The sequence below is a fragment of the Phodopus roborovskii genome, unplaced genomic scaffold (assembly GCF_943737965.1).
Source record: "Phodopus roborovskii unplaced genomic scaffold, PHOROB, whole genome shotgun sequence".
Lineage (NCBI taxonomy): Eukaryota > Metazoa > Chordata > Mammalia > Rodentia > Cricetidae > Phodopus > Phodopus roborovskii.
The window spans coordinates 19197566-19225077 of NW_026126407.1; the positions used below are offsets into that span (position 1 = coordinate 19197566).

Here is a 27512-nt window from a genome sequence, read left to right on the forward strand (position 1 = left end):
GGTCGGAAAAGATTCTGGTGTCATACATACTCACACCAGAGCTCATTAGTACCTGAGTGCGCATGTGTGCAGGGGGAGGGGGTGGTATATATCTTTGTCATATGTATGGATTTGTGTTATGACCTTACCATCAAGATGTAATTGCAGGGCTTGGGATGTTGGGGCAGGAGGATGAAAGGATTGCCGGCTCGAGGCTAGCCTGGAATAACAGAACTATACCACTGCAGAGACCTTACTCGTTAGAACTAGGCATCCAGGTTCCCATCCTAACCCTGGATGCCATTTTCTGTCTCCTGGTCCTGCGAAAATGACAATGTCTTTAGCAAACTTCCAGAGTGCAGCCTAGAACTCTGGGCCATCTCTAGCCCCACCAACAATGAGAATGTCTCTCATCTGGCCAACACATTTGCATAATTGTATACTATTTTATTATTTATTTATTTTGTACTGCAGGGATGGAGCCTAGCTTTTCATGCAAACACTTTACACCTCGGTAGTCTTTTTTTAGCTTGCATGTTATGGAACTAGCCCTGTAGACCAGGCTGGCCTCAAACTCAGAGAGACCCACCTGCCTTTGCTTCCCAAGCGCTGAGATTAAAGGCATTTGCCATCACTGCCCAGCCTCAGTAGTTTTATTGTGTTATACACTGTACTCTTGAGGGCTTTTGTTGATGTCTTAGAGTTCCTACTGCTCTGATGAAACACCGTGACCAATTACAGCTTGGGAAGGAAAGGGTTTATTTCCTTATACTTCCAAGTAACAGTTCATCCTCCAGGAAAGTCAGGGCAGGAACTTGAAGCAAGAACTGGGAAACAGGAACTGAAGCAGAAGTCATGGAAAAGTGTTGTGGCCCCAGTCCCAATGGACTGAGCCTTCCCCCATCAATCACTATTTAAAAAGATGCCCTGCAGGCTTGCCTACAGCCTGATCCTATGGAGACATTTTCTCAATTGATGTCCCTCTTCTCACATGATTCTAACTTCTGTCAAACTGACATAAAACTAGCCAGGACAGTCACGAGCCTATCAGGTGTTTGTTCGCCACGTGTATGTCCTCGGTGGGGTTCTTTTTGTAGCTCTCCCAACTTCTTGATGGATCCCTTTCTTTTTCTGAGTCTCCAGCACTCTTTATATATTGTAGATGCTGATTCTTTGTTTGACATGCGGAGGGTGTGTGTCTTTCCCAGTCTGCAGCGTGTCTCTCCATCCTCTTTACAGGTATCACACTGATCAGAAGTTGTGCGTTGTGCGTTTTCATAGTGTCACACTTCATCGGTTCATCACAGGTCATGCATGCTTTTGGTGCAGCATCACTTTTGACCTAGTCACAAACAATTAAAATCTGTGATCCGTTGGATGGTGGTGGCACATACCTTTAATCCCAGCACTTGGGAGGCAGAGGCAGGGCAGATCTCTGTGAGTTTGAGGCCAGCCTGGTCTACAAAGCCAGTTCCAGGACAGCTAGGACTGTTACACAGACAAACCCTGTCTCAAAAAAAAAAAAAAAAAAAAAGAAAAAAGAAAAGAAAAGAAAAGAAAAAAAAATCTGTGATGCGCCTGATGGAATGTAGCAAGGACCTTAATTGCCCGTTAAGGCAGTGCGTCCCTTAGGAGAGGGTCAACAAATTGGGCAGTATTTGCAATATGTTGGCTGTTCTAGACATGGCTGAAACCCAGGATTCTCCCAGAGACCCCCCACAGCCTTAGTGTGATGGGGAACAGGGCTGACAGAAGTTTTAAGGTAACTGATGCCAGACCTGGGGGAAGCCAATCATCTGTGAGATGAGGAATGACTTTAAATTCCTTGGGTTTATGAGGAGGGAGGGGTTTCCTTTCCAAGGAAAGGGTACAGCAAAGATGCCTGTGAAAGCCTGGGTGCTGCCTGTGGGGGAGAGGAGATGAAGGTGGTCAAAGGGCCAAGGTTTGGCACAATCTGAGCCTTGTGACCCTCTGTGGAATATGGGCACCTCCCAGGATGGTGAGCAGGACAGACCACAGGCAGACTGGTAGACAGATGGGCGGTGAGGAAGTGGCATCCTGTTACTAGGAACCAGGCAGTACTTGGCAGTGACCGTGGGGAAGGAGGATGTGAGGTAGAGAGAGGGGCCCCAGGCTCAGGTACCCTGGTAAAGCCAGAGCCTGGCAGGAGCCCCCTGGTCTCTGCTGCTGTCCAGCCTCATGTGTCTAGGACAGAACTCACGTGAGGAGTCTGGGTCAGGCATAGTGAATTTGGGGGATCCCCTCACCTGGCTTTAAGAGTCATTAAGCTGGGATCTGTTCCCCCAGCAGGGCTGGGCCCAGGATGAATATTGGTCTCTAAGATTCTGGGCCATGAGGTCTCAGGAGCCTTCCTCAGAGTCCCAGACTCTGGGTCTGTCTTCCTCAGGACTATAAAATGCCCTGGTTAGGTTGGAGAAAGTACCTGAACTGTGTATGGCTCTTCTTGGAGACCTTTCTCGCTTCTCTTCCTCAATCCTCCTCCCTTCTCTCACTTACTCATTCCTTCGTTCAGCAAAAGTTCAGATTGTTTCCTCGGGCCCAGCCCTGGGCTGGGCCATGCCTGGAACTTGGGATGATTCAAACTGGTGTCTGCCCCTGGGGTGCTCCAGGGCTGGTGAGGAAGGTGGCAGAGTAAACAAACAACAGGAACTGATCCTGGGCCTCAGGAGCTCTAGGCAGGTGGACAGGTAGGGGCAGTCAGGAGCCTCAGAGGAGGAGCAGGAGATAAGCAAAGGTGGCCATGGGTGTCAACAGGACAACAGCACAGCACACAAGGGAGGAAGGCCTGTGTCTTCAGAGACATGGAAGCATCCAAGTGCTGGATGTGTACAAAGAAGCACAAGCAAATAAGATGGTCCTGGGTCCTGGGATGCTAGACAGAGGTTATGGGACCAGCCACCCAATGGGCTATGCCATATGTGACCTGCCACTGAGTAGGCAGGAAAGCTGGGTACAGGCCTCCCTTCTCCTGCTTCTACTTCCCACATTAAGGAGGATGTTCAGACTGGCGATGGGTGGGTGGGTGTAGAGGCAACAAGCACCTGCTCAGGGTCACAGGTAGGGCATGCCACCAGTAATCCCTGGCTTGGAGCTGGGAGTAAGAAACAACCAGATGAGGGCCAGGGATGGCGGTAGGAGTAGGGAGAAGAAACAGGAGCCAGAGCCCCAAGGACTAGCTCTGGGGAACAGGTAAGGAATCAGAAGGGCCACCAAGCAAGCAGTTCAGGCTAGCCGTGTGTGTGTGTGTGTGTGTGTGTGTGATGCACCGGTATTATTTCTCACAGATGATGTGGGCTGTGTGGTGCCATCCGAGTGTCTGCGAGCCTGTGGGGCTGAGATTGGCTGCTCCAACATTGCCTACCCAAAGCTGGTCATGGAGCTGATGCCCACAGGTGAGTCCCTATATCATATACCGGTGAAAGGTCCTGGTGAATGAGGGTTGGAATTTGGAGGACTGCTCTGGCTCCTATATGAGTCGCTGTGCCACCCGATTGGCCAGATAGAAGACCGTTTAAGTAAAAACTCAGGTTTCCCACATGTCAGTTCTGTTTTCTTCCCAGACTGCTCAGCTGAGCTCATCTTCATTTAAAGATGGGGAACTTAGGGCTGGACCCTCTTGCAGAGGACCTGGGTTTGGTTTCCAGTACCCATATGGCAGCTCACTTGGAATTCCAGTCCCAGTGGATCTGAACCCCTGTACTGGCCTCCGAGGGTTCCTGCACATACATGTGATGTACATAAACTCATGCAAGCAAATACACATACACATAATACACATAAAATAATCAATCTTTAAAAAGAAAAAGGAAGAAGAAGAAGGAGGAGGAGAAGAAGAAGGAAGCCCTGGATAGGTGAGGTGACCTTGCCAAAGTCACAGGCAAGCCAGCTACTGCAGACCTGACCATGTACATCATTTCTGGAGAAAGGCTACCTATTGCCCTGCCTTGCCCTTTTCATTAGTACCTTCTCATATGGGGAACCTGAGGCCCAGGATGACACGCAAACTAAAGTCTACTGCTTATTCCTTTGAGATCAGAGGTCCAGGACCCTCAGTATTGAACTCCACAAAGATACTGTTGCCAGTAAGATCCATGGCGCAGGTTTTGGCTTTCCCCATGGTGTTTGTGGTAGCCCTGCTATTCTAGTATTGGGTGGTGAGTTCCCCAGCTAAGGAGGTGTGCAAGCAGAAGCAGTGGTCTGGGGCTAGAGGAAGTTCCACCCTAAGCAAAAACAAGAGCCACTTCTCTGGGCCCAGCAGCCTGAGCTCTGCAGTCTGGACTCATCTGGAAGCCAAGGTTCTTCTCTGCTTCCCTCCTTCCTTCCCATAGGGCCAAGCCCAGATGTACACACACCTGGGAATAGACGTTGGCTCTTCTGTGAGCCAGTGGAGTTATTTGGAGCACATCACTTCTCTGCTTGGAGCCCGATGTCCTCGTGTATAAATTGGGGATAATGAGTCTACCCAACCTGAGGGTTGTTGCCAGGATTAAGCCTAATGACACAGGGACACTGCCTGGCACAGGGCCTGACCACACTGTGGACTCCCATCTCAGCTGTGCCTCCCCTTCTATACTGAGCTAAGGACTCGGCCTAGCACTGACATACACTTGTTGGGCCTCCAGCCCTTTCTAGGCCTTGAGCTCCCTGTCTGAGAAATGGATACAATAAACCCAAGTCAACCACTTTCTACTTTCCTTTGGGCCCTATCCTAGTTAGCCTGAGGAGTAAACAGAGCCGGTTATGGAATGCCCAGAGGTCTCACTACAGAACTGAGGTCAGGCTGCATCAACATCCCTTTCTAGGAGTGAAAAGCAGAGGCAAGGAATCTGTCTGCTAAAGAGGAGGGAATACACAGGAGGTGACCAGACCGGAACACCACAGCACTGAGTCCTTTGGGCCCTCTGGAGCCCCTAACTCCCAAAATGCTGCCTTGCCTGGCTAGGGACATTTCACTCACAGGAAATACAGGAAATGGGGTGTTCTCACACCTTCATATCCACCAAGGCTCTTTCCCAGAGCCAAGAAGGGATCTACCATGCCTGCTGGAACTTGCTGTGTACAGGAAGTGGTGTGACAGGGAGCTCCAGACAATAGACCACTGTCTGCTCAGGTGTAATGTCCCTGCAAAGGGTCCCTTGATTGACTCCAATCCCACCATTCTGCCTCTGTCCCTGAAGCTGCCTTGGGCTCCTCGCTCTGAGGCAGGTTGGATCAGGGCAGGGAAAGTGCTTTGTCAGCTCAGGCTCTGCAGAAGATAGACACTGGGGCTGAAAACAGTCCTGACATGAGGGTAATTATTCCACAGCCTGGGCCACAGGCTGCCCTTTGGGTTCTGCTCACTTCAAATGTCCTCAGCGTGTCTCCCTCCCTGAAGTGCAGGATCACTGTTCTGTCTTCAGGTCTTCGAGGGTTGATGATAGCCGTGATGATGGCTGCACTCATGTCATCGCTGACCTCCATCTTTAACAGCAGCAGCACACTCTTCACCATGGACATCTGGAGGCGGCTGAGGCCCCGTGCAGGAGAGCGGGAGCTGCTGCTGGTGGGACGGTATGGGAGGGCTGGGGAGGGATGGGGAGGGGCTTCGGCAGCACCATCTGCCCCTGAAGTCCTCACCAGATTTGGGTTTTGAAGGATGCATAGGAATTTACTAAGCAGAGAAAGAAGGGAAGAACACAGAGTATCTGGATTACACTTGTCATTCCTGAGCAAATTCCAACTGGGTTCAGTTCTGCTTCCCCAGCTACACCTGAGATCTTTCTGAGCTTTGTGGTTTGCTCCAGCTACCCTGGGATCCCAGAGCTAATCCTCAAGCTGGCCACACCCAAACCATAATGATGCCCCTAGTCTTAGGCCTACAACACCCTGGGCCATCTGAGGACCTGCTGCTTCCTCTGGCTGGCTTATCCTTTCCTTACTCAGCCCAGCACTTGGCCTCATCTCAGGCCTCTGTATAGCCCTCCAGATACTTCCTTCCACCGTGAGCACCCCTCACTGTGCCCTAGACTACTACCAGATCTCTCCCTCCAATAGGTCAAAATGAGTCTCCCTGGGGACCCTTCTGCCCTACCCTTGTACTTGACTGTGAGCCTGGGAGGGACTGGCCAGGGCAGTTTGAGAGTGGTCTCCTAGTGTGCCTGTTCCTTTTGCACTAACAAGGGCTGACTACAGCTTTCCTCCTAGAGCCTGGGGCAGGGGCTCTCCCCTCAGTTATCCCGGGCAGCCAGCTTCTGTGAGAAGAGCCCTGTTGGAACATGCCTGGGAGCCCGGGTGTCATGAGCTCATCTGCAGGAAGGGAGCCTCTGACCTCTGTAGCAGTTCAGGTTCTTATCTACCAGACCTGGTCACATGACACCTGACCACCTGTGTGCTCTGTGCAGCTGCTGTGTGACCAGAGGCCAGTCCCTCTGAAATAGCTTTTTGCTTGAAAGAAGTCCTTCAGACTCCCACCTCCTGGGTCCTGGGTCTGGATGTATCCGTGCCCCTCAGTGGGTGCCCCGCTCTCTTCTGGGAAGAGTAGCCCTAGCAAGCTGGCCTCGCAGCTGTCCCATTCTGTCTCTTCCCTTGGGATTCTATGTCCAGCTGAGCAATTCGAAGGACTCACCGACCATCCCTCCACACCGCCCCCCCCCCCACACACACCACAATGCAACACAAGGCACACAGTACCAGCCACTCAGAAGATTGGGTGTGTGCGCTCCCCCTGGAGGCTGTTTTAGGAAGAGGCAGCCGCCTCCTCATCCAGGGGCCGGGCTAGAACTGAAGGCCAGGAGTGAGAAGATGAGGCCCAGGAGCTGCGGGGGCCCTCCGGCTGGAGGGTGGAGGGTGTGTCGGTGGAGACCGCCTGGCTTTGAAGAGGCCGCGCCCAGCCGTGCTCCAGTCTAAGGGTTAATTAGCCTCAATCAAAGCGGCACCTCCTCCTTCTGCCACCCTCTGCCCAGGGCCTGGCTGGAAGCAAAGTGTGAAGGTGGGGGAGGGACCCACCTATCTACACACAGCCACAGCCGGTTGATCTTGCATGGCTCCGGCCACAGACCTCGCCTATCATATCCCTGAGTGAGAAGGGGAGAGGACTCAGCCAAGTGGGATTCCAGGCCTAGCAAGGTTGTTCAACCCTGAAGATTCCCCCTGAAGCCCCCAGACCCACACTGCCCCTGGGTCCCCTTGGTCATAGGTGGATCTGTCTGTAAGGCCAGCCCCAAAGCAGGCGAACTTCCAGCAAGGCCCTGACAAGGCCTTGGGAGGAGCAAAGTACCTGAGGGCAGCTGGGAGGTTGGCCAGGGGTGGGGGGTTCACCCGCCAAGTGGTGTGGGCTAGGGGCCAAGGATATGCTGGCTGGGGTGGTACAACGTCTGTCCGCCAAGGAGTCAGAAGATCCTCGGGTGTTCTAAGTCCCACTAGGCCGGCTCAGGTATGAGGGCCGTTGTGTCATTCACCAACCCCAGATGTCTAGAGAGCTCAGAAAAACACTGGTACCTAAGCACATGCGTGCCTGCAGAAGAGGTGCACGGAGCGGAGAAGGCAAGGGCAGGGTTGAGCGACTGGCCCCAAGTGCAGCAGGAGCCATGGGAGGAGATGGATCAGGAGAGCCTGGTTCCTGGTAGCCCGCGCTGAGATGGGCAGAGGGAACCAGAGGCAGGTCTTGGGAAGCAGGGGAAGTACAGATCCGAGGCAGGGCTGGTTGCTGTCTCCCACAGGCTGGTCATCGTGGTACTCATAGGCGTGAGCGTGGCTTGGATCCCAGTCCTTCAGGGTTCCAACAGTGGACAGCTCTTCATCTACATGCAGTCGGTGACCAGCTCGTTGGCGCCCCCTGTCACCGCCATCTTCGTCCTGGGCATCTTCTGGAGGAGGGCCAATGAGCAGGTGGGTGGCACAGACAGGTCCAGCGGGGTTCCCCTTAAGGGTGCCCCCCGAGTCCTCTGAGGTTCCCCGTCTCTCTTTTCCCCAGGGAGCCTTTTGGGGCCTGATGGCCGGGCTTCTGGTGGGTGCCCTGAGGCTGGTCCTGGAATTCCTGTACCCGGAGCCCCCCTGCGGTCAGGCAGATGAGCGGCCAGCCCTTCTGCGCAGTGTACACTACTTGCATTTTGCCATCGCCCTCTTCCTCCTCACCTGTGCTGTAGTGGCCGCTGGGAGCCTACTGAGTCCACCCCCTCAGCAAAGACAGGTGAGGCAGTCCTGACCCCTGACCTTATTGATGGATTCCTGTCTCTGCTGACATGCAGATCTCTGCCCGTCTCTGACTCCAGACATTCCCACTGTTGACTCCTAACCCTTCCTGGTCTAGACCTTTGTCTTTGAACTAAGCTCTTTCTGTAACTGACCCGCATACTCTCAGGGGCCACTCCGTCCTGCCACACCTCTTCCCTGCAGGTAGAAAACCTCACCTGGTGGACTCTGGCCCTGGACCAGTCCTTAGGAACCAAAGCAGGTAAGTGAGTGCCTCTGGGACTGCTCCTCATCCCACCCCCATTTTTGGGGCTGGGGATATGGACACCCAACTGCGGCCCAGATCCCTCACTGTCCTGACTCAACCTCCTGTAGGGGATGTCCAGACACCCCAGAAACGTGCTTTCTGGACCCGAGTGTGCAACTTCAATGCCATCCTCCTCATGTGTGTCAATATCTTCTTCTATGCCTACTTTGCCTGATGTTGCCACCCTCCTGGGGAAATATGGGAGCTTCAAGTCCTCGGGGCCACCCTCCTTCCTAGGTTGGACATGGAGGCCCAAGGAAGCAGAATGTGTCTACGTCTATACAGTGGGTCAGTGCCAAGTGTCTGGCTGAGCCAGCAGAACCGGAGCTCTGCAAAGATAGTAGAGAATCATTTCAGAAATAGCAATAAAGAAGTCAGATGTGTTGGTGGGGCTGGGAGGAGAGTAGGGAGGGGAAACTTCAGTTGGGATGTAAAACAAAAATAAATAAGTAGATGAAATAATTTAAATGTAAACAAATGCAAAAAAGAGAAGTCAGATATGGGAAGACTCTGTTGGATGTCTACTGGTTAATGTTTTATTTTGAATATGCAGGTATGGGTTCGGAGCATAGGGTATGCTAGGCTCGGAGCTTGAAGGGTCTTGGGCCAGCCTGGACTCAGGGAGAACCCTTGCAACCTGGGCTCTTCAAGGACTAAAGACAACCACAGAGGCACGTGCTCTCTCTCTCTGTCTCTCTCTCTCTCTGCACTCCACCACACACACACACACACACACAAAGCCTACTACCATGCCAGGCCTTGTCAAGTCTGACTCAGTTTTTCTCAACTTTAAGGTGCTCTGACTCTGGGCAGTCAGCTCAGGGTCCCTCCGATGGCCAGGCATCACCTCCTTGGACTTCACATTCACTCAGTGCTGGCCATAGGTGTCTGTTCCTCTAGGACCAGCATAGCCCAGGCACCCAGGCTGGGCTTTCTCTGCAGCCAACAGGAAGGGACCCACTGTGTGGCTCCTGTCCCTAACAGGCCTCTTCCAATGAGATTTACCTCTATATAGCTTCATCTGGGGCTGGTGGGGTAAGGCCAGGAGGCCCCAAGTTGTTGGAGAAGAAGAAACTACCCTGCACCCTCATGGAAGTCCAGGTCGCTCAGGGCTAAGCCCACATTCCCAGCAACTTGCACAACCTGGAGGGTGCTTTTGGAAGTAGGGCAGCAGGTGGCTGCTCAAGAGAGCACTCTCTGAGCTGGGCCCTAGCCATTAGCAGTGGGTCCTCAAGCCTGGAAAGGCTGCATCTTGTGGGTAGCAGTTGATGTCATGAACCCAGCAACCAGCCTGGTTGTTACCAACATCAGTCCTGGTTAGTGTGAAGAGGCTGAGCCTGGAGCATCCACTCCTGTGGTCTTGTGGGGTCACAGGTGAACTGGTTGCACGTAGCTCCGTGGGAAAAAACCCAGGCGCCCTCTAGCCCGGCCCCGCCACCAGTGCAGGTCCCCACACTCCACAACTTCCACGATGTCACCTCTGCGGAGGCTGAGCTGAGATGAGTCCTGTGCTGAGAAGTCAAACTGGGCCTGGACAAAGCAGACCCGCGTCGGCTGTGGAGGAGTAGGGGCAGAATAGTCAGTGGTCTTTGGAGGCAGTGAGCTGTCTTTCCCTGGGAACCCCATGGAAGAAATGAGGTCCTGTTGTGGGACATGGGCCAGGCAGGCCCTGTGCCGCTCACAGCCCTGCTACTGCACAACCCTGTGCCTCAAGTGGGGCATGGTTAGACCCAACCCTCTCTGGGTCCTATTCCCTACCTCCGGGCCCACATAAACATGGCAACCGATGCCAGACATGGAATTACTCCATGGCTTGTAAACCGCTAAGGCTTGGGGGAGTGGAAACCCTGCTTCTGCTATCTGCTCTCAGGTTTGGGTCCCAGGTGTGGCTGCAGCCCCTCTCTGCCTCCTGGACCCCAGTGTCTTCCCTACTGCTCTTGCTAGGCACCTCCCCTCTGCCACTGCTGAGCCTGCAGAACTTCAGAATGCGATAGGATCAGTAGGCCCTGCCCAGGAAGGAAGAGGCTCACCCTGCTCCCTGCCAATGGTGACCCGCAGGGCTCTGCTGAGCCAGTACTGAGGAACACAGGCCATGTAGGCCCCTCTCTTCTACCAGGCAGGGATAGCCTACGTGGTGATCAGGAGGGGCTGAGGTTTGGAAAGTAGGCCACCTTAGCTCACTAGGCCAGGCAGTGGAGCCATGTGAGCACCATTGGGTCCTCTGAAGTCACAGAGTATATCTTCTGGTATAGAAACACCTAGCTCATCCTACTGAATGGAGGGGAAACCAAGGCCCAGCTAAGGATTGAAATGGTCCCCAGGCCACATAGCAGGGTATCAGAGAAGAGGAGAACAACATAAGGTCAGACTGTGCAAAGTTGGACAGTCCTCTCCAAGCTTTGGCTGGAGTCACACTCCCCCTTTGTAGTGCTCAAGTTCAAATATGCCCAGGTCTTGATTTGCCCTGGCCTCTAAGCAAAGCACCATGTTGCACTAATAACCTGGTCGGCTGGTGTTGTCATCCTAATGAGAGTGAGAGCTGATCCTGGCTCCTTGATGAAAGGACTGGCTGGGGGCAAATTGCTGTTATTGTGAGGACTAGGGCTGGATGGATCTCCCTACACCCTGTGCCCAGCCAGGCCTTGTCCCTGAGGGGTCACACTGCCCACATCCTGTCCAAGCTCAGCTCCTCCTTAGGGAGTAGAGACCAAGAGGAGCCTCTCGCTGAGCTGGCTCACTCGGCCTCAGTTCCCTCATCTGTATAATGGGAATGCCGAAGTGGTCATAATGCAGAATACCAGGCTCATCCCAGTGCCTGGGAGGCTGAGGTAGGAGGATCACTGAGACTTCAAGGTCAGTGTGGTCTACATAGTGCATCTCAGGCCACCCAGGGCTACACAGAAAGATCCTGCCTCAAAACAAAGAAAAATCCTGCCAAAACCCAAATCAGAATGCACAGTGCATTGCAGCAGGTGTCCAAACACTCATCTATCAAAAAGCATTTATTTTCACCTATTGCACACTCCGAATGATTTCGGTCCATGTTGGCAGGGTGGGGTTTCTGCACTGTTCCTGCCCTCTACACTGTCCTTCCCCTTCCTGCCCCATCCTTGCTCAACTCAACTCCTGTAGGGACCACACTTGTGCCACTTTGGGAACTTGGGCTTCTGGGGAGGGCAGGGAGGTGCCCCTGAGACTCAGGGCTCCTCGTCCCATCTTTACCTGGAGCAGCGGCTGCTCATCACACAGGAAGATCTGCCGCCTCTTGGCAATGGTGGTGGTTCGGTAGAAGTCGACCAGCTCGTTGAGGGAGTTGAACTTCTCTTCCCACAGGAAGTACTTCCCTGAGGCCTCTCGAAGCACTTTGAAGTGCTGCACCTGGTCACCATAACTGGAAGGAAGACTAGTGCCTCAGATCTGCCTCACCCCACCCCCACCCCCTCCGGAGCCAGGCCCTGCTCTGGGGATATCTGGAGTCAAAGCAGGCAAAGATACTGGGAGCCATTTTGGCAGTAGAATATGGGATCAAGGGTATGGACCATAGACAAGGCCACTTCCTTGCTGTGACTTCAGGCAAATCATTTAACTTCTCTGAACCTCAGTGTTCTTATAAGGAAAAGCGACACTGAGTGGCTCACTGGGTACCTCTGGGTGCATCTCTTTCATACCTCTCCAGCATTCCCTCCACATGGCCACTCTCCTCCATCCCCTGCCCAGCCCAGTCCTCACAGTTCTCTGGGGAGTGAGTCCCAAGATCATTCAGACTCCAACCAAACTCTGTGCCTATGAAAGATACTCGGGTGTTTTGAACATTCCACATCCTTTCTTTCCCTTCAAGAGCCTTCCATGGCTGCCAGTGCCCTATTGATAAACCCCGCTCTTCAGATTCAAGAGCTAGCTTCTTGCCTTTGCTGGCTTCCCTGACACCAATGCCCCCCCCCCCTTTCTTTCTAATTCTTTTTCATCCTTTCAGACCAATGCCACCAAACTACCAAATCCATCCCAGTCCTGTTAGGAATTGTGCCCAGGGACCTGCCTGGGTCTACCCTGCAACCTGTCACACACCAGAAGAGCCAGGCAGTCTCAGAGGTGCTGATGTGAGGGCACAGTGGCAGCTGTTAATTCTAGGATCCCCTTCCTGTCACATAGTCCTGCCTCCTGACCCTATGCACAGTAGGGAAACTGAGACCTGAGTACAGCTACAGCCTATCCAGAAACCCACAGAAGAAAGTCTGGGTGCGGCTGCCTCTCATCACAAATACTTGGAGGAGCTCTCTGATTGATTATTGATGGTGACAATGGCAGTTGTCACTCCCACTGCAACATTATGTCCCAGATATTCCAAATGCGACCTACTCCCTGGGCTGTGCCCTCCAGAGAGACCATCCTCCTCCCAAGTCTGTAGCCCCACCCCACCCTCCACCTAGTCCTTCTCTCACCAGCCCGGGGATGGGCTGAAGGGTTAGGATGAAGACAGCACTTGGGATCCAGGGACGCTCCCTGCCCAGCCCTGACTAAAGTCTGGAGAGGGCGGCAGCTCACACCTGGAACCCTAGAGTCCAGTTTGAAGCCAACCTGGACTACATAAACAAATCTCTCTCTAGGCCCTGGCCTTCCAGTAGAAAAAAGTGTTTCTGCATGCCCACTCATGTTCAAGTTCCTGATAAACTGCCCACTCCTGGAGACCTGACCTCACACGCCTCATCAGGGTCAGGGTCCAACTTGGGTCCCTATGTCCTTATGCAGCCTTATTGCTCACAAAACTCACAAAGGCTTGTGTACAGTACCATAAGCATGGGGATAGAGCTGCCCTGAGAGTCCACACAGACCACTATGCCTTCAGCCTTCACCACAGACCCACCTTTGGAGGCTTCTGCCAGGGGTGCCCCAGTCCCCACACCACAGAGAAAACGGACAGCATAGTGTTCACAGTGACTAAGCTGTGGCCCACCTCTCTGGCGTCAGGTGTAGCTTCGTGGGAACCACTGTGAACGGCACAGTGACTTGGTATGGCCAGGAGTGCAGGGACCCAGTAAGGGCTGGGCAGGCTCCGGACTCCTAAATCCTTGCTCCTCAGAAAGCAGCTCAGAGCCTGAGGCTTGGAGAATTTTGCCAAGGACTGCTCTTAGATCCCATGGGAGAGCTGGGGGACAGGGCATGGGGCCAGGAGTTCTAGAACTTTCCAACCTGGCAGCTGGGAAATCCTTAGGACTGGGAAATGTGACAGTCCAGTCACATTTGTATTTGACATGTCTTACCCTTTCTGCCACCTGACCTACAGCTTTTCCTGTTTCCCAGCTGAGGAGGGCTAGGCTGTCTGGAAGGGGGTCTGTTCCTCTATGTCACCATCCTACACTAATCATCAGGTCCCCACACTGCCCCTGAGCCCCAGAGCTGGGTTCTGGAGAAGAGGTAGCATAGCCTGGACTCTGGGGTTTGCAGTATTCCCTAGCACACTGTCTTTACTTATCTCCACCTCTGTGAGGTGACCGCCTGCGTCCCTTGCTGGCTGGGCACCACTTTGTGACCCTGTCCCCAACCCCCACAGGGACTGCACTGAACCTGGTCCCTACTTTGAGAAAGCTCACGGTCTTAATCTGGGCAGTCTTGCTCATCAAGTTTTTCCTGCCTAGCCGAAGCAGCAGCAGCAGCAGCAGCAGCTGAGAGGAGTTTGGGTGGGCAGGAGCCCATGTTCCCCTGTCCCCAGTTGGGGCTCACCTGGGTCAGGTCTGGGCACTCACTGCTCTGTCCACTGGGGGGAGCAAGGGAGAGTAGGGCACTGACCCTGCAGCACACAGGGAGAGGAGACCTTGAGAGGGCCTACTGGGTCTTTGCATTTCAGGAAATGATGAGGTCAGTAGCAAGTTTCTCACACCTCCCAGCACTTTACCTCCACACTGGGATCTATAGCCCTACCTCATTCTCTCCAGGCACCATTATTCGTTGACCTTGTGCTCTCCATCATTCTAGCAGGGCACAGGTATGTGGGGGACAACGAGTTTTGCCCTATTTAGTGGCGACCGCAAGGACAGGGCTTGGTTCACAGTGACGTTCGGGTGTAGCACTCATCTAGTGGTATAGACAAGTGTATACTAACTCCAAGGCTCATGGTCAGAAAGGAAGCAAGACACCTTAACTGGGAACTACCTCCCACTCCAGCTATGACGGAAGCGTCTCCAGCGGCCTGGATAGGAGTATGTGGGGGAGTTAGGCAGACAGGTGCCAGCCAATGGGTTCAAGGGGGTCAGCTCTCTGAAATCTCCCAGTGAACTAGCTGTGGATATGGCACTGCAGAGCGCCCTGTGACAGCTTTATGTGTCTTGGCATGAACTTGTGGGAGACCCAGGCCAGGAAGGGTGGACTGTCAGGTTGACCTCAGAGTCACAGGTGAGGATGTGGCCACCAAGAGAGGACCAGAGCTTGCCTGAAGTCATACATCAGTCCCAGGCAAAGCCAGGGTGAGACCAGGGCTCCGAACCTCCCCAACCAGTCTGTCTTCCGGGAGCCAGAAGTGGTTTCTGAGCAGGTGCTCCTCTCCAGGTCCACCTCCAGCCATTGTTGGGCAGTGTGCATCCAGAGAGCAGTTCTGTTTATACCAATGTCTACTTTACAGATGGGGAAGTTGAGGCTCCCGGGATAACTTGCCCGGATTTCAGGGCTAGGAGGTGTCAGAGCTGGGACTCACTCCCGGTCTGGGATCCTAGCTACACATTAGTCTCAGGATCCCTGACCCAGTCTAGGAGGAATGGAGGGTGGAGATGGCCACCTGGTGGTCCAAGCTGGGGAAGCACTGGCAGGGCCTAACATGGGCACTTGGCCGGAGTCCTTGGGAAGGGGGAGCAGTGTGTGCCAGGGTTTCTTTCAGCACTGCCCATTGGCCCAGCCCCCCTACTGGAAAACTGCCCCAGACCATTGCCCTCTCCTTACAGTCAGGCATATTACCACCCAGATAGCCCTCGCCCGCCGTAAGTTCTGGATCGTCACACATGCTGTTTCTTCTGCCTGACTCCCCCAGCCCCTAGCAGAGCTCGCACACATGCTTTAGGCCTGGCTCTACTGCCCGTACCCCTCTTGGAGTGTGTCTCCTGTTTTTGGACTTCCTCCTGCACCTGCTCATGGTGGAAGTTCTGGGTCTATGTGTATTCCATCATACTCCCTGGCTTCTGCCTTTCTGCCCCTGTCCCAAGGTGGCTAGTTAGGGGCACTCTCCAAGATCTGCCAAGGCAGCCTCGGTCTCTGGGGAGCTCAAGATGGGTGTGGTCAGACAGCTCCCTCTTTGCTCCTGCTCTAAGCTTGATCTGTGTTTGGGTGCCCCTGCTTGGCTAGATGACCTTGGGACTTGGGGAACCTTCCAATAGTTACTGAGACTGGGTTATCTGCCTGGTGGATGTCATTCCTAGGAGCCACTTCCTGCTGTGGCCTGAAGGGAGTCAAAGGGGCAGGGATACATACATACATACATACATACATACATACATACATACATATATATATATGCCTCAGGACCCTCCTGCACAAAGAGTGTCAGATGGGCAAGAAGACTGGAGAAGATGTGGGGGACCCTCCTGAAGTAGCCAATGGCTGCTGCTGCACAGCTGAGGTGGCTGGAGAAGGTGTGGGGGACCCTTCTGGAGTAGCTAATGACTGTTAAGCAGCTGCAGTAGCCGAGCATGTGATGTAGGCAGGCTGTGCCCCAGCTTTCCCCTGCGGTGGGTTTTGCTGCTCCCACAGGCAATCAGAGCAGAAGGGAAGGACCGCAGCCCACAGGGTCTTCACATACTGCTATGATCCTTGGTATGCCTGTTGTGGAAAGCCATTGACCAGAGGTCAAGCCTAGCCTGAGAGCAAGCATCCTTGAAGAGCCACACACAGGCCACACCTTCCTCTGTCCCTTTAGCCCAGTAGCAAGTCTCATTCCAGTACTCTAGGAGCAGTCAGGCAACAGAGCAGAGGCCTGCTGTCCTAAGCCCTCACCTCTTAGGCCTTGACACCCCTTTCTCCCCTACACACTATCTCCTGCTCACTTCCTGCTGCCTCGTCCCTCTTCCTTCTCAGAGCCACCAGGGGGACCTGCTACAGATGGACCTTTTCCCACTCAAAATCCCTCATGGCTCCTTGATGCTCTGAGAGAAAACCCAGGCTATGGCTCTCCTCTCGTTGAGTGTGAGCCACGCTGTGCCCCTTGTTTCTGTTCCTCCCACTGCCTGGCTTCCGGGTTCTAGCACAATCTGGGGCATCCCACGGTGGGGCTTTGCTCTGCAGCTCTCTCTGCCTGAAAGCCTCCTCTGGACACCAGATAAAAGAGTACCACCCAGTTCAGAGACCCCAGCAGTCTTCCCTGGTTAACCTCCTGATGTGTGTGTTTCCTTGCTTCTGTCTCCACAGTGCTGCCACCTTTGTCCCCTTTGGTGTTGTTTCCCAGTTTCCAGCCAGCCTGGCCCAACTTAGAAGCCAGTAACCTGCCAGAGCTGGCAGCCAGGGGCAGTCCCATTCTGCTATACCAGACTGAAGAGCCACTGTGTTCATCTTAATAAGGCACATAGTTCCCAGTTCATCAACCTTGCTTTCGCTTCTGTTGCCAGGCCCCATCCTAAAAGGTGTGAGTTCCTCCCTATGGAGTAAACACAGCATTCTGCTTTAAAAATGCTGACTCACTCATTTTTGCAATGACCTATTTTACCCATGAGGAAACAGACCCAGAGAGGTTAAATAACTGGTCCTACACCACACAGCCACACAATGACAGTATCAGAATTGAGAGTGTCTGGCCTCAAGGTCTGTCCTTTCAACATTGCCATAGAGGGGAACCCTGTGAGGGACACTGTCTGGGCACCAGCCTGGGGAGCCATTGGGCAGCATTCTTCCTCTAACCAAGAAGCCTCCACAGCTCAATTGCTGATCAGGCTAGAAGGTCGGCCTCCTTGGACTACCACCTGAGCGTGCACCCAGTCTACCCAACCAGTGACCCTGCTGGGCCTGCCCACCTATTGGACCACCCACCCACCCCGGGCTCACTTCACAGAGACGGAGAACTCGCCAGGGGAGCTCTCGCTCTCCCTGATCAGGAAGGCTCCTAAGTGGTTCCGTTTCATCAGAGTCTCTTCAGCCAGCTGCCGAGAAATCCTGCCCGAGTACCACCTGTGCAGAGAGGGGACAGCATCATCAGGTATCTGTTAGTGCTGGGCAGGGCTGGCCCTCTGTCCCTGGTATCATTGTCTCACTATACATGCGGAGAAATTGAGAAATGGGGAAGACACCAAGGTCACACAGCAGAGGCAAAGAAAGAACTGAGACAACCTGTCCCTGCTGCTTCCTACCGATCCACACCCAAGACAAACAAAAGCCAGGCCCCAGTGCTCCACCAGTCTGCATATCCCATCTGACTTGTAGATGGAGAATTCCCTTTCCTTTTTAAGATTTATGTAGTATCATTATTTTAAAATTATATGTAATAGATATGTACACACACACACACACACACACGGAGGAGGGGAGGAGGTATGTGCACAGGAGTCCAGAAGAGGTTATCAGATCCCCTGGAGCTGGAGTTGTTGGCGGTTATGAGCTGCCTCAGGTAGGCGCTTAGATCCAAACATGTATTTCCTACAAGAGGGGTATGCACTCTTTTTTCTTGTTGTTTTGGCTGTTTTGTTTTTGTTTTTTTGAGACAGGCTTTCTCTGTGTTGCTCTGGCTGTCCTGGAAGTAGCTCTGTAGACCAGGCTGGGCTTGAACTTATGGAGACCCACCTTCCTCTGCCTCCCAAGTGCTGGGATTTAAAGGCATGCGCCACCACTGCCAACTAGTATACACTCTTAACCACTGAGTTAGCCTTGATTTTTTTTTAACATTAAGATCTATTTATTTCTGTGTGGGCATCCACATATGCAGGAATGTACATTACACACACACACACACACACACACACACACACACACATATATATATATATATATATATATATATATGCCAGAGACAACCTACCAGTCTCTACTTCCAGCATTTGAGTCCTAGAGACTTAACTCAAGTTATCAGGCTTGGCAGCAAGTGCCTTTAACTACTGAGGCATTTCACTGGTTAAGGACAAATATTAAAACGTTAAGAAGTATAAAACTGTACTAGGGTGTGGATCAGTGGTAGAGTGCTGGCCTAGCATGCTCGAGGCTCCGTGTTTCTTCTTACACCATAGATAAATATGGATGACATCAATAATAGTGGCCTTCCTTCCCTGTGCCCCTCCCGCATAGGAGCAGACTTGGTACAGGACTGTACCTGCTAAAGTCTTGCAAGGCAGGAGCAGGCTCTCCTGGAATCCTTCCTGTCTGTTGGGCTGTCCAACTCCTTCCACAGCCTTTCCAGCCAGCTGCTCCCAGGGCATTGCATCAAGTCCTAGGCTAGTGTCTTAAGATCCAGAGGGGATTTTCTGGGAGTGAGGAGTCCTCAGGAATGGGAAACTGCCTGCCACACATTGGAACTGGATTTCTATAATGACTATTCTTGACTACATCTGGAATTAACTAAACCCCAAAATAGAGGGAACACCAGTGAGGGATTTCTGCTTAATTTGAAGTAGGAAGATCTACTCTGATCCATATGCTGAGGTAGGAACACATACCTTTAATCCAGATTTTTTGAGCTGGACCTCTAATCTGGGCCTTGCCTTCTATATAAGGACATGGAAGAAGGAAGTTTTTGCTCTTTGCCTGTTTGCCCTCATCTTGCTAGCAAGTTCATTCCTTTACTGGTATTAGAGCTTACTTTGGGAAGACCAGTTGAGACATCCATCTAGGTTGACTGAATAACTACTGGATTCTTGGACTTTCCAATCACTCAGCAGGCCCCTTCGGATCTGTCTAGCACCTTATCATGACCCTGCTTGACCTAAACATAGGTGGCCAGAGTTGCCCTCCAGGCTACCAGAGGCTTGAGTTCTTTGACTCTGAGTACCCCCTTGGACCCTCCTTCCTGGTCTCCATGACAGCTTGACCCAGGACTTCAGCCCTTGCAATCCCTCTCCTGGTCCTGTGTCAGGCTCAGCAGTTCAGACTCGGCATACAACCTCCCAACCTTTGCCTTAAGCCCTCCCTGGCCCACCCAGATGACCCAGCCTTAGCGCGCTCATGCCCTAGACTTCTCCTGGCTAGCACCTGAGCTCTTCCCCTGTGTCCTTCTGCCTCTGGGGGGCAGAGGGGAATGCACCTGGCAGGAAGGCCTGAGACCCAGCAGAATGGTTGGGGATGGGGACCCCAAACAGGGCTATGTTCAACACAGGAAGCTGGAGGTGGTAATGAGGGGGCAGCAGTTTTGGAAACAAGCAGAAAAAAGACAAAGAGGAAACACACTTTGGGCCCCGCCCTGCACCTCCTTCCTTTCTACCCAGACACACAGCACAGCTCCTACCTGCTAATTGAGGTCCCCATCCCAGCACCCCCATGGCTCCCGGCTCTCTTGACTCAGCACCTGAGGCTCTTCCTGCCAGTCCCTTGTATTACAGGTTCTGCTCATTGCTCTCCTTGGCTCATTCTGGTTTCCTCCCACTTTCCATCTTCCCCTGAAAATGCCATAAGTCATTGCCTTTGTCTATACAGCCAACTCCTATACATCCCTCAACACCTCACTCCTTCTGAGTGGTACCCTTTCTGAGAGGTACCCTGATGCTGCCTGCCTATCCACATATACTTTCTGTGCCGTGGCTGACTCCTTGGAACCAAACCAATAACCCAGATGCCAATTAAGGTATATTCAGTTGGTGACCAAGGACATTTTAGCTACTCAGATATTGTGAGAGCAATATTCAATGCCACCTCCTAAGAACCTGACCTAGGTCCCAGGCCCGAGACCCCTGGGCCAGACTGTGTCCTAGCCTTCCCAAGTCCTAGACCGGTCAGCCAGTGTCCATCTCCTTAGGCTGTGCTTGGAACATCCCAAGCAGCTTGGCTCTGGCAGGACAAGGTGGGGTTGCATAGCCTCTAGGCAGATGGTGGCAGTGGTGACTACTCACGGGTGTGGCTTTACACGGATGTAGTTCTTGGGAACAAAACCCTCAGCTCCTCGGAGCTCCGCTTTGTACCAGTTCTGGTCATCTTCCATGTTCAGGATCTGTAAGCAGAAGCAACATGGCCACTTAGTCACCTGCTGAGGTCTCGTAGTCTGCAACAGTTCCCAGGACTTCCACAGAGGGCAGAGCCCTGGATGAGGACCTGTTCCATCCCACAGGTCAAGGCAGCCTACAGGCAGATGGTCAGATGGTCATCCACCGGAGGCCTCTGTCTGCAGGTTTGTGGTTATGGCGTGGGGCATTGTGGCTTCTATGCTCTTCCATCCTGACCCACCAGGGGCCTCAGGGAAAGGGAATAGACTTGTGATCCTTCGCTCTTTTGATTGCAAGAGCCCAGAGCAGCCAATCAATGACCACTGAGATGTGACATGAAGCTGGAGGCCCCCAAATGAGTCGGCAAGCCCCAACAGATGGTTATGTTGGGTCACATGCATTTAGTGTTTGGGATGACAGTGAGAGTCAGGGACAGGGAAAAAGAGAAAAGAGCCCATGTTCTGATGAAGTCCTGTCACCACAGGTGGACTAACCAGAACTGGATAGTCACCGGGTAAACCACTGAAGGGTAGAGAGTGGACCTAGGGAGGGGACAGCACCCTTCATCCCGTGGGTACATTTACCCTGTGTCACCCCAGTTCTTAAGCAACCCGAAGAAGCTGACATCACCACGTGCTGTTTCACTGATAGGCTCAGAGAAGGAGTGAACTTGGCCAATGCAACACAGTATACAGTTGGCCTGGGGATTTGGAAATGCTGGTCTTGGGGGCTTAGACCACTGGCTTTCACCCCACTCTACTCCTGCTTTGTACTTGGAGCCAAGCCTGAAGCTCTTCTCTGGCTAGGAACCACTGTAAAGCTGCCCACCCCCCCATCAGAATGATAGAAACAGGGACACAGACATGTTTAAGTACGATCTACAGGTGAGAAGCACCTGAGAGGCTGGACTTGAGCTCAGGCCTAAGTGTCCCCCACCCTCCTCCAGTCCCCGAAGTCACTGGAGCCAGGTTGAGCTCTTCCTTCCTGGCCTGAGCAAGGTCAGCAGAGCTGGGCAGATGGAAGCAGGTAGCTGGCTCAGGGCCATGTTCACTCAAAACGAAACAAAATTTCCTGGATGTGGCCACAGCTTGAGAAAGAAGTCCTAGCCAATGCTCTTGAGCTCTGGTCACTTCTGCTGTCTCTAGGGTTTTGGCTTCAGCGTCCTTGCCTCTTAAATGGGTACAGATGTGGCCAACACCATGCAAGGCCTTATGCTTTGGTACCTATGTGGCCACTGCTACCTTAATCCCTGCCATGTGCTGTCCTGCTTCTATCCATCTCTTTTTAGAGACCACTGATGCTTCTACACTTACCTTGCTGAGTTTTCACTGTTGATGGAGCCCCAGAGAACACTCTCCAGAGTGCTACCGCATCCCAGTTCAAGCACAGAGCACGTCTGCCCTGCCATTGGCCCTAACTGCTGCTGGTCTTCCTACTAGATGCAATCACTGAAAACTCAATGCTGAGCACCTACTGGGTGCAGACCACAGAAGGACTCCTAGAGATGCAGTAAGTAGTAGAAGCCCTACCCCAGGGGCAGTAATGCTGTGAAGAAGGCTAAGAGACAAAGGAGCAGCAGCTTCTTTGTGCAGTGGGGTGTGCCGTGGGAACTGTTGTTGGACAAGGAGCTGCCAAAGGGGCGCGCAGAGTGTCACACAAAGGTCTCTCCAGAGATGCCCCAATTTACAAGAAGGAACCAGCTAATTTGGTGGTCCATGCTTGTCGCCCCAGCACTTAGAAGGCTGAGGTGGAAGGATTGCAGAGTTCTAGGCCTGTTTGGGCTATATAGTAAAACCCTGTTTTTGTAGTTCTCCATCCCCTGCCCCAACAGCAACAACAACAATAACAACAAAAACTAAACAACAACAACAACAACAAAAAGAAGTAAAAGAAACCAATGAAACTATGGTGAAAAAGAAGAGTGTCCAAGATAGAGGAAACAGGGGAATGAGCCCAACTTTGTCCCCTTTAAAGAAGACTAGTTCATCTGGCTGTGGGCAGGAGGCAGGGAGAGCAGCATGTACTGATGAGCACTTCACTAGCTCCATGACTAGAGCAGGGGGACTGGGCACAGGGAGAGATACTCAGATTCGGCAGGGTAGGAGTCCAGAGTTGGGAGGGCTCAGGCAGGCTGCCAGAGTGCATGGGTGCCATCAGTTTCCCAGGGGATATTAGTCTGGGTCTCTGGAGCAAGCTAATCATGGAGAGACTCCTATGTGTGTGTGTGTGTGTGTGTGTGAGAGAGGGGGGGTGCCATGCTCTTTCTCCAGTGAATAACGGCATGGTGCTGTCTACCTAGAAGCATTGCCTGCCAAAGAGGACCTTCATCCCTGGTAAGAGTCACTCAGGTGCTGGATGGTGGTGGTGCACACCTTTAATCCCAGCACTCAGGAGGTAAAGGCAGGCAGATCTCTGTGAGTTCAAGGCCAGCCTGGTCTACAAAGCTACACAGAGAAACCCTGACTCAAAACACACACACACACACACACACACACACACACACACACACAAAGGAAAAGAGTCACTCAGGGCAGCATGTCCTGAGCTAGCCTACGGGCCACAGGGTTTCCACCTAGATTTTTTTTCTGAGCAGCACCTAGAGAGGAAGTTGTGTTCCACCTGCAAGCTGGCGCCACTTGGCATGACATGGTGACACCCACTTGAGCCCAATAGGGGTGGGGCTGGACACCAGCACACAGTGTAGCCCTGGCCAGAGAGGAAACACAGCTGCTCTACACATGGCTGTAATATTTTTAAGTTACAGACAGCAGGCAGAGACTATGGTGAGGTGGGGAAGCACTCTGGTGTCAAATTCAAAGCATGCAAAAAAAAAAAAATCTCAGAATGAAGATACTATGTAATGTTTAATGCAATGAGTTAACAAACTGAAACAGGAAGTGTAGAAGTGTGGTGGTCAGCAATCCAGTTCATCATAACCACAGCTGGTGGTGGTTGCACCAGTGAGGATGCAATGCACTTTTTTTATCTGTGTGGTTTCCCTGCCAGTCTAGGACCGGTCTAAAGTGTAGCCAGCGAAAAGCAAATGCAAAAAGGATCTCAGAAACAGCCCGTGCAAGAATTCTGAAGTGGGACCTAGAGGTAGCGTGTTTGCCTAGTATGCACAAGTCCTGAGTGTATCCCTAGCTCTGTGAGAGAAAAGGGGAGCGGGGCTGTAGTGCAAGAGTCTCCATTCCAGCACTGAGAGGGTGGGCAGGAGGATCACTGTAGGTCTGAGGCTAGCCTGGGCGACATAGTGAATTCAAGGCTGCCTGGGCTTCCAGGGAGACTTTGTCTCAAAAACAAGCAAGACGGCCAGGGAGAGAGCTCAGCAGGTAAAAGCACCTGTTGCCAAGCCTGATGACGGGTTCAGTCCCTGGGACCCACACGGTGGCTCCACAATTTGTTCTCTGACCCCTAAAAGTGTACTGTGGCACCCGCACCCCCCCACACACACAATTCACACGTATAATTTTACAAAAAGGAGGGAAGCAAGCAAATAAATAGAATGTGACTTTGCACTGGAACAGTAATGACAACTCTGCACCCTTAGTGTTTTCCTGTGCTCTGGGCAGGGGAGGATAGGTTTCCACCTAATCCCCACCCGACTTCGGCTGGTGCTGACTTCTTACACCAGTGGTAGGGGCCACACCCTCAGCCTCCTGAGGGCTGGGACCACTGGCTGTACCACCACGCCCATTCAGGTTTACTTCTGTATCTAATTTGTCCTGTGTCTACCACCGGAGCACCAGCTGCCTGGACACAGCAACCCTGCCTGATTGCTTTCTGAAGATTAGTTAGACTCTAGGCCAGGACCAAGGACCTGCCAGATGGCCACAGAGTCTTGACTAGCAGAAGAAAGGTCTCTGTCTGATTATAAAGGGAGTTTCTGGACCCGACAACAGATTATTTTATCTTTCATTTATTCATTTTAAGACGGGACTCTCTTTCATTTATTCATTTTAAGACAGGACTCTCAGTGCTATCCAGGCAAAACTCCTAGACTCGAGTAAAATCCTTCTGCTTCAACACCACTTTTGGGTGCTGGGGATGCAGGGACATGCCACCAGGCCAAGTGCAAAAATGTAAAGCTTTTATATGTTTCCAAGATGTCCATCTGTCACTTAACCCATCTACCACTCCACAAGGAAGTACACACCTCTCCACGCTCTCAACAACCTAGGAGGTTTTGTTGGTTTGATTGTTTTTTCAAAAGGAAGTTCTTCTTATTATTATTATTATTTTGGTTTTTCGAGACAGGGGTTCTCTGAATAGCTTTGGAGCCTGTCCTAGAACTCGTTCTATAGACCAGGCTGGCCTCGAACTCACAGAGACCCTCCTGTCTCTGACTCCTGAGTGATGGGATTAAATGAGTCACCACTGCCTGACAAAAAAAGAAGTTTTATGGGTTTGGGGTTTTTTTGTTGTTGTTGTTTGTTTTTTGGGTTTTTTGTTTTGTTTTTGTTTTCGAGACAGGGTTTCTCTGTGGCTTTGGAGGCTGTTCTGGAACTAGCCTTGTAGACCAGGCTAGGCTAGTCTCAAACTACATAGTGAAACCCTGTCTCAAAAAAAAAAAAAAAAAAAAAAAAAAAAAAAGGCAAAAGAGCTCTTTACATATTACTATCATTTGGTCATGAAGTTTTAGTTTTTCCTTCGTCTGAGCTACCTTTGTGTCTCTGGCTCACCCAACAAGCCAGGACCCCTCCCCTCCCTCTCATACTTTTGTGAAACTCTTCAAACAGGTCAAGGTCCTGCCTCCTCAGGGATTTTGTGTCTGGGCTGGGTGCTCTTTCTTCCCCCAGGCTCTTTGCATAGCCAGTTCTTTCGGTGCCCAGGTTCCCACACCTCTTTTAAGAAGTTGCTGTCTTTCCCACCATAGCAACCCTCCCAACCCCAGCCTCCTGCCTCCCTGCCTGTGCCCTTGCATGGAGCTTGGCTAAGCAGCCCGGTGCTTGTCAAATGAATAAAGCGGGAAACAGCTGCCCCAGGTCTGCTGACTACCCATAGTCCCTTGAGCTTGACACGCACCTCTTCTGCTTTCCTTCTACTCCCTCACTGAAAGCCAGCGGTGCAAGCTGTTCCTGCTTCGTGCTTCCCGGTCCCCGTTCTCATGGGCTTCTGATGGGTAGACAGACTCCCCTTCTCCCCATCCCCTTTCCCTTCCCCATCCCCACGTCTCAGCAGACTCTTAGCAAAGTGATTCCTGCTCATCTTGGGAGTCTGTGAAGGAGGAGGCTGTTGGTCTTTGTAGAGTTACCCAGGGGAACCTCACTGGACCCTCTGAGCCTGGGCCAGAATCTTCTACACAGCATTCCTACTTCCTGTGGGCCTTCTAGCCTCAAGTGTGTGTGAAGATATACCCCAGGCTGGTCTCCAGAGTAGCTGAGACCTCGAAATAAACTTAGATCTGCACAGAGTCATCCCCCAACCATGTCCCCTACTGCACCCCCAGGCTCTTCCCAGGCCAAAGTGATTGAGTGTTCTCAGGATCCAGGGCCAACAGCTTAGGCAGATACAGATGCCAGCAACTAACCTTGAGGAAGGGGAAGCCACAAATATATGCAGCTTCTTTAGACCCATACCAACCTTAAAACCTCAGCTTAGAGTTTTAGGCACCCAAGGGACTGAACAAAGGCCCAGAGTTAAAGCAATGAAGGTTGAGACTCCAGTTCACACTAAGCACATGCAGATACCTCCCCAAGCCTCGCTTCCCTGCAATGGTCTTCCACACCCAGGAACACTACACTGAGCCTGGGTCCCATGCACAAGATGGCTTCAAAAAGACTGTCCCCATACTTGAGTCTTTGGGCCAGACTCAGGATAGTAGCCACCTAGTCCAGTACATGCTGCTCCGGTGGTCCAGTGGAGGGTACACGATGGGCTGCTAGCATTGCAGTGCCTCTGTTCTAGCATGACCACCCCTCACATCGTGACTATGGCCCCTGGGCTCTCCCATCATATGCAAAAGTCTAAGTAAGGGCATTCCCACTATAAGTTTCACACACTCATCTGTCTAATGACTTGGAAGGCCACTATTTTGATCCAGAGGGGCCTAGGTGAGAGCAAATGAAGTATATTATTATGTTTTCCCTTTCCCCACATTACTGCTGGACACTTAAATCCCAGCTATCTTAGCCCTGTTAGGTTAGGATGTCTGCTTATTCTAGACCACCTTTTCACACACACATACACACATACACACACACACACACACACACACACACACACACGTCTCTCCCTCTCTTTCTCTCTCTCTCACACATAGGCATACACATACACACACACACACCCTAGAAAACCAGGGAATTGAACAAAGTCCTGCTGCCAGACACTGTAGCAGCTGCCTCAAACTCTCACATGACCCCAAAGGAAGGATCACTAATATATCCCTGTTTTCTAGATGGGGAAACTAAGGGGAGGCAGAGGTGGCTAAACTGAGCCTGTCCCTCACAGCCCAGACTACCAGGGCTCTCCTGAGCCCTGATTCCAACCCCATCGCCCCTGTTAGCCCTCTCAGCCCAGCTCCAGCCCTCTGTACCTTGAGCGTGTCCCCCTTGTTGAAGGCCAGCTCATCACTCTCTGTGGCCTGGAAACTGTACAGGGCTACGGACTCCATCCCACTGTCCCTGGGCTTCAGCCGAGGACCCAGCAGACACTTCCTGCTTCCTGTGGTTGAGGACCACTTCCTTTGTTTTGAGTATTTGTTCTTTTGAAGCTGGAGCCGGAAACTGCCCTTGATGGGGGAGAAACAGGAAGCAGAGACCTGTCACCCATGTCACAGCTCAGGGAGGGTGTGTGTGCTCACGTATCTCCTGGGCTGTGGGGGAGTCCCGGTGTCCTCACTATAGATGGTGCAGAGCTGTCTTGTGCCTGGCCCCTGTCACCCAGTCGCCATATTTCTTACTTGTCTTATATAGGGTTTCTATTGCTGTGATAAAAAAACATGACCA

At 52.3% G+C, this 27512-nt stretch overlaps 2 protein-coding genes across 2 annotated transcripts in view; one reads left to right on the plus strand and one right to left on the minus strand.

Annotated features, from left to right (window-relative positions):
* Positions 1-8982, plus strand: part of Slc5a10 (solute carrier family 5 member 10) — a 46524-nt gene extending 37542 nt beyond the window's left edge. The window contains exons 10-15 of the mRNA XM_051180454.1: positions 3285-3392; positions 5400-5550; positions 7698-7866; positions 7952-8167; positions 8374-8431; positions 8545-8982. Coding sequence (XP_051036411.1) covers positions 3285-3392; positions 5400-5550; positions 7698-7866; positions 7952-8167; positions 8374-8431; positions 8545-8651 — 809 coding nt within the window. The 3' untranslated portion in view covers positions 8652-8982. The remainder of the gene's footprint in view (positions 1-3284; positions 3393-5399; positions 5551-7697; positions 7867-7951; positions 8168-8373; positions 8432-8544) is intronic.
* Positions 8983-8989: 7 nt separating this feature from the next.
* On the minus strand, positions 8990-27273 carry LOC127219163 (GRB2-related adapter protein). Its single transcript, XM_051180453.1, has 5 exons — positions 27101-27273; positions 20476-20573; positions 17492-17614; positions 11699-11867; positions 8990-10030 (listed from the first exon to the last, which is right to left on the minus strand). Exons 1-5 carry the CDS (start codon positions 27176-27178, stop codon positions 9845-9847), a joined length of 654 nt encoding a protein of 217 aa, XP_051036410.1. The 5' UTR covers positions 27179-27273; the 3' UTR covers positions 8990-9844.
* Positions 27274-27512: the final 239 nt, after the last annotated feature.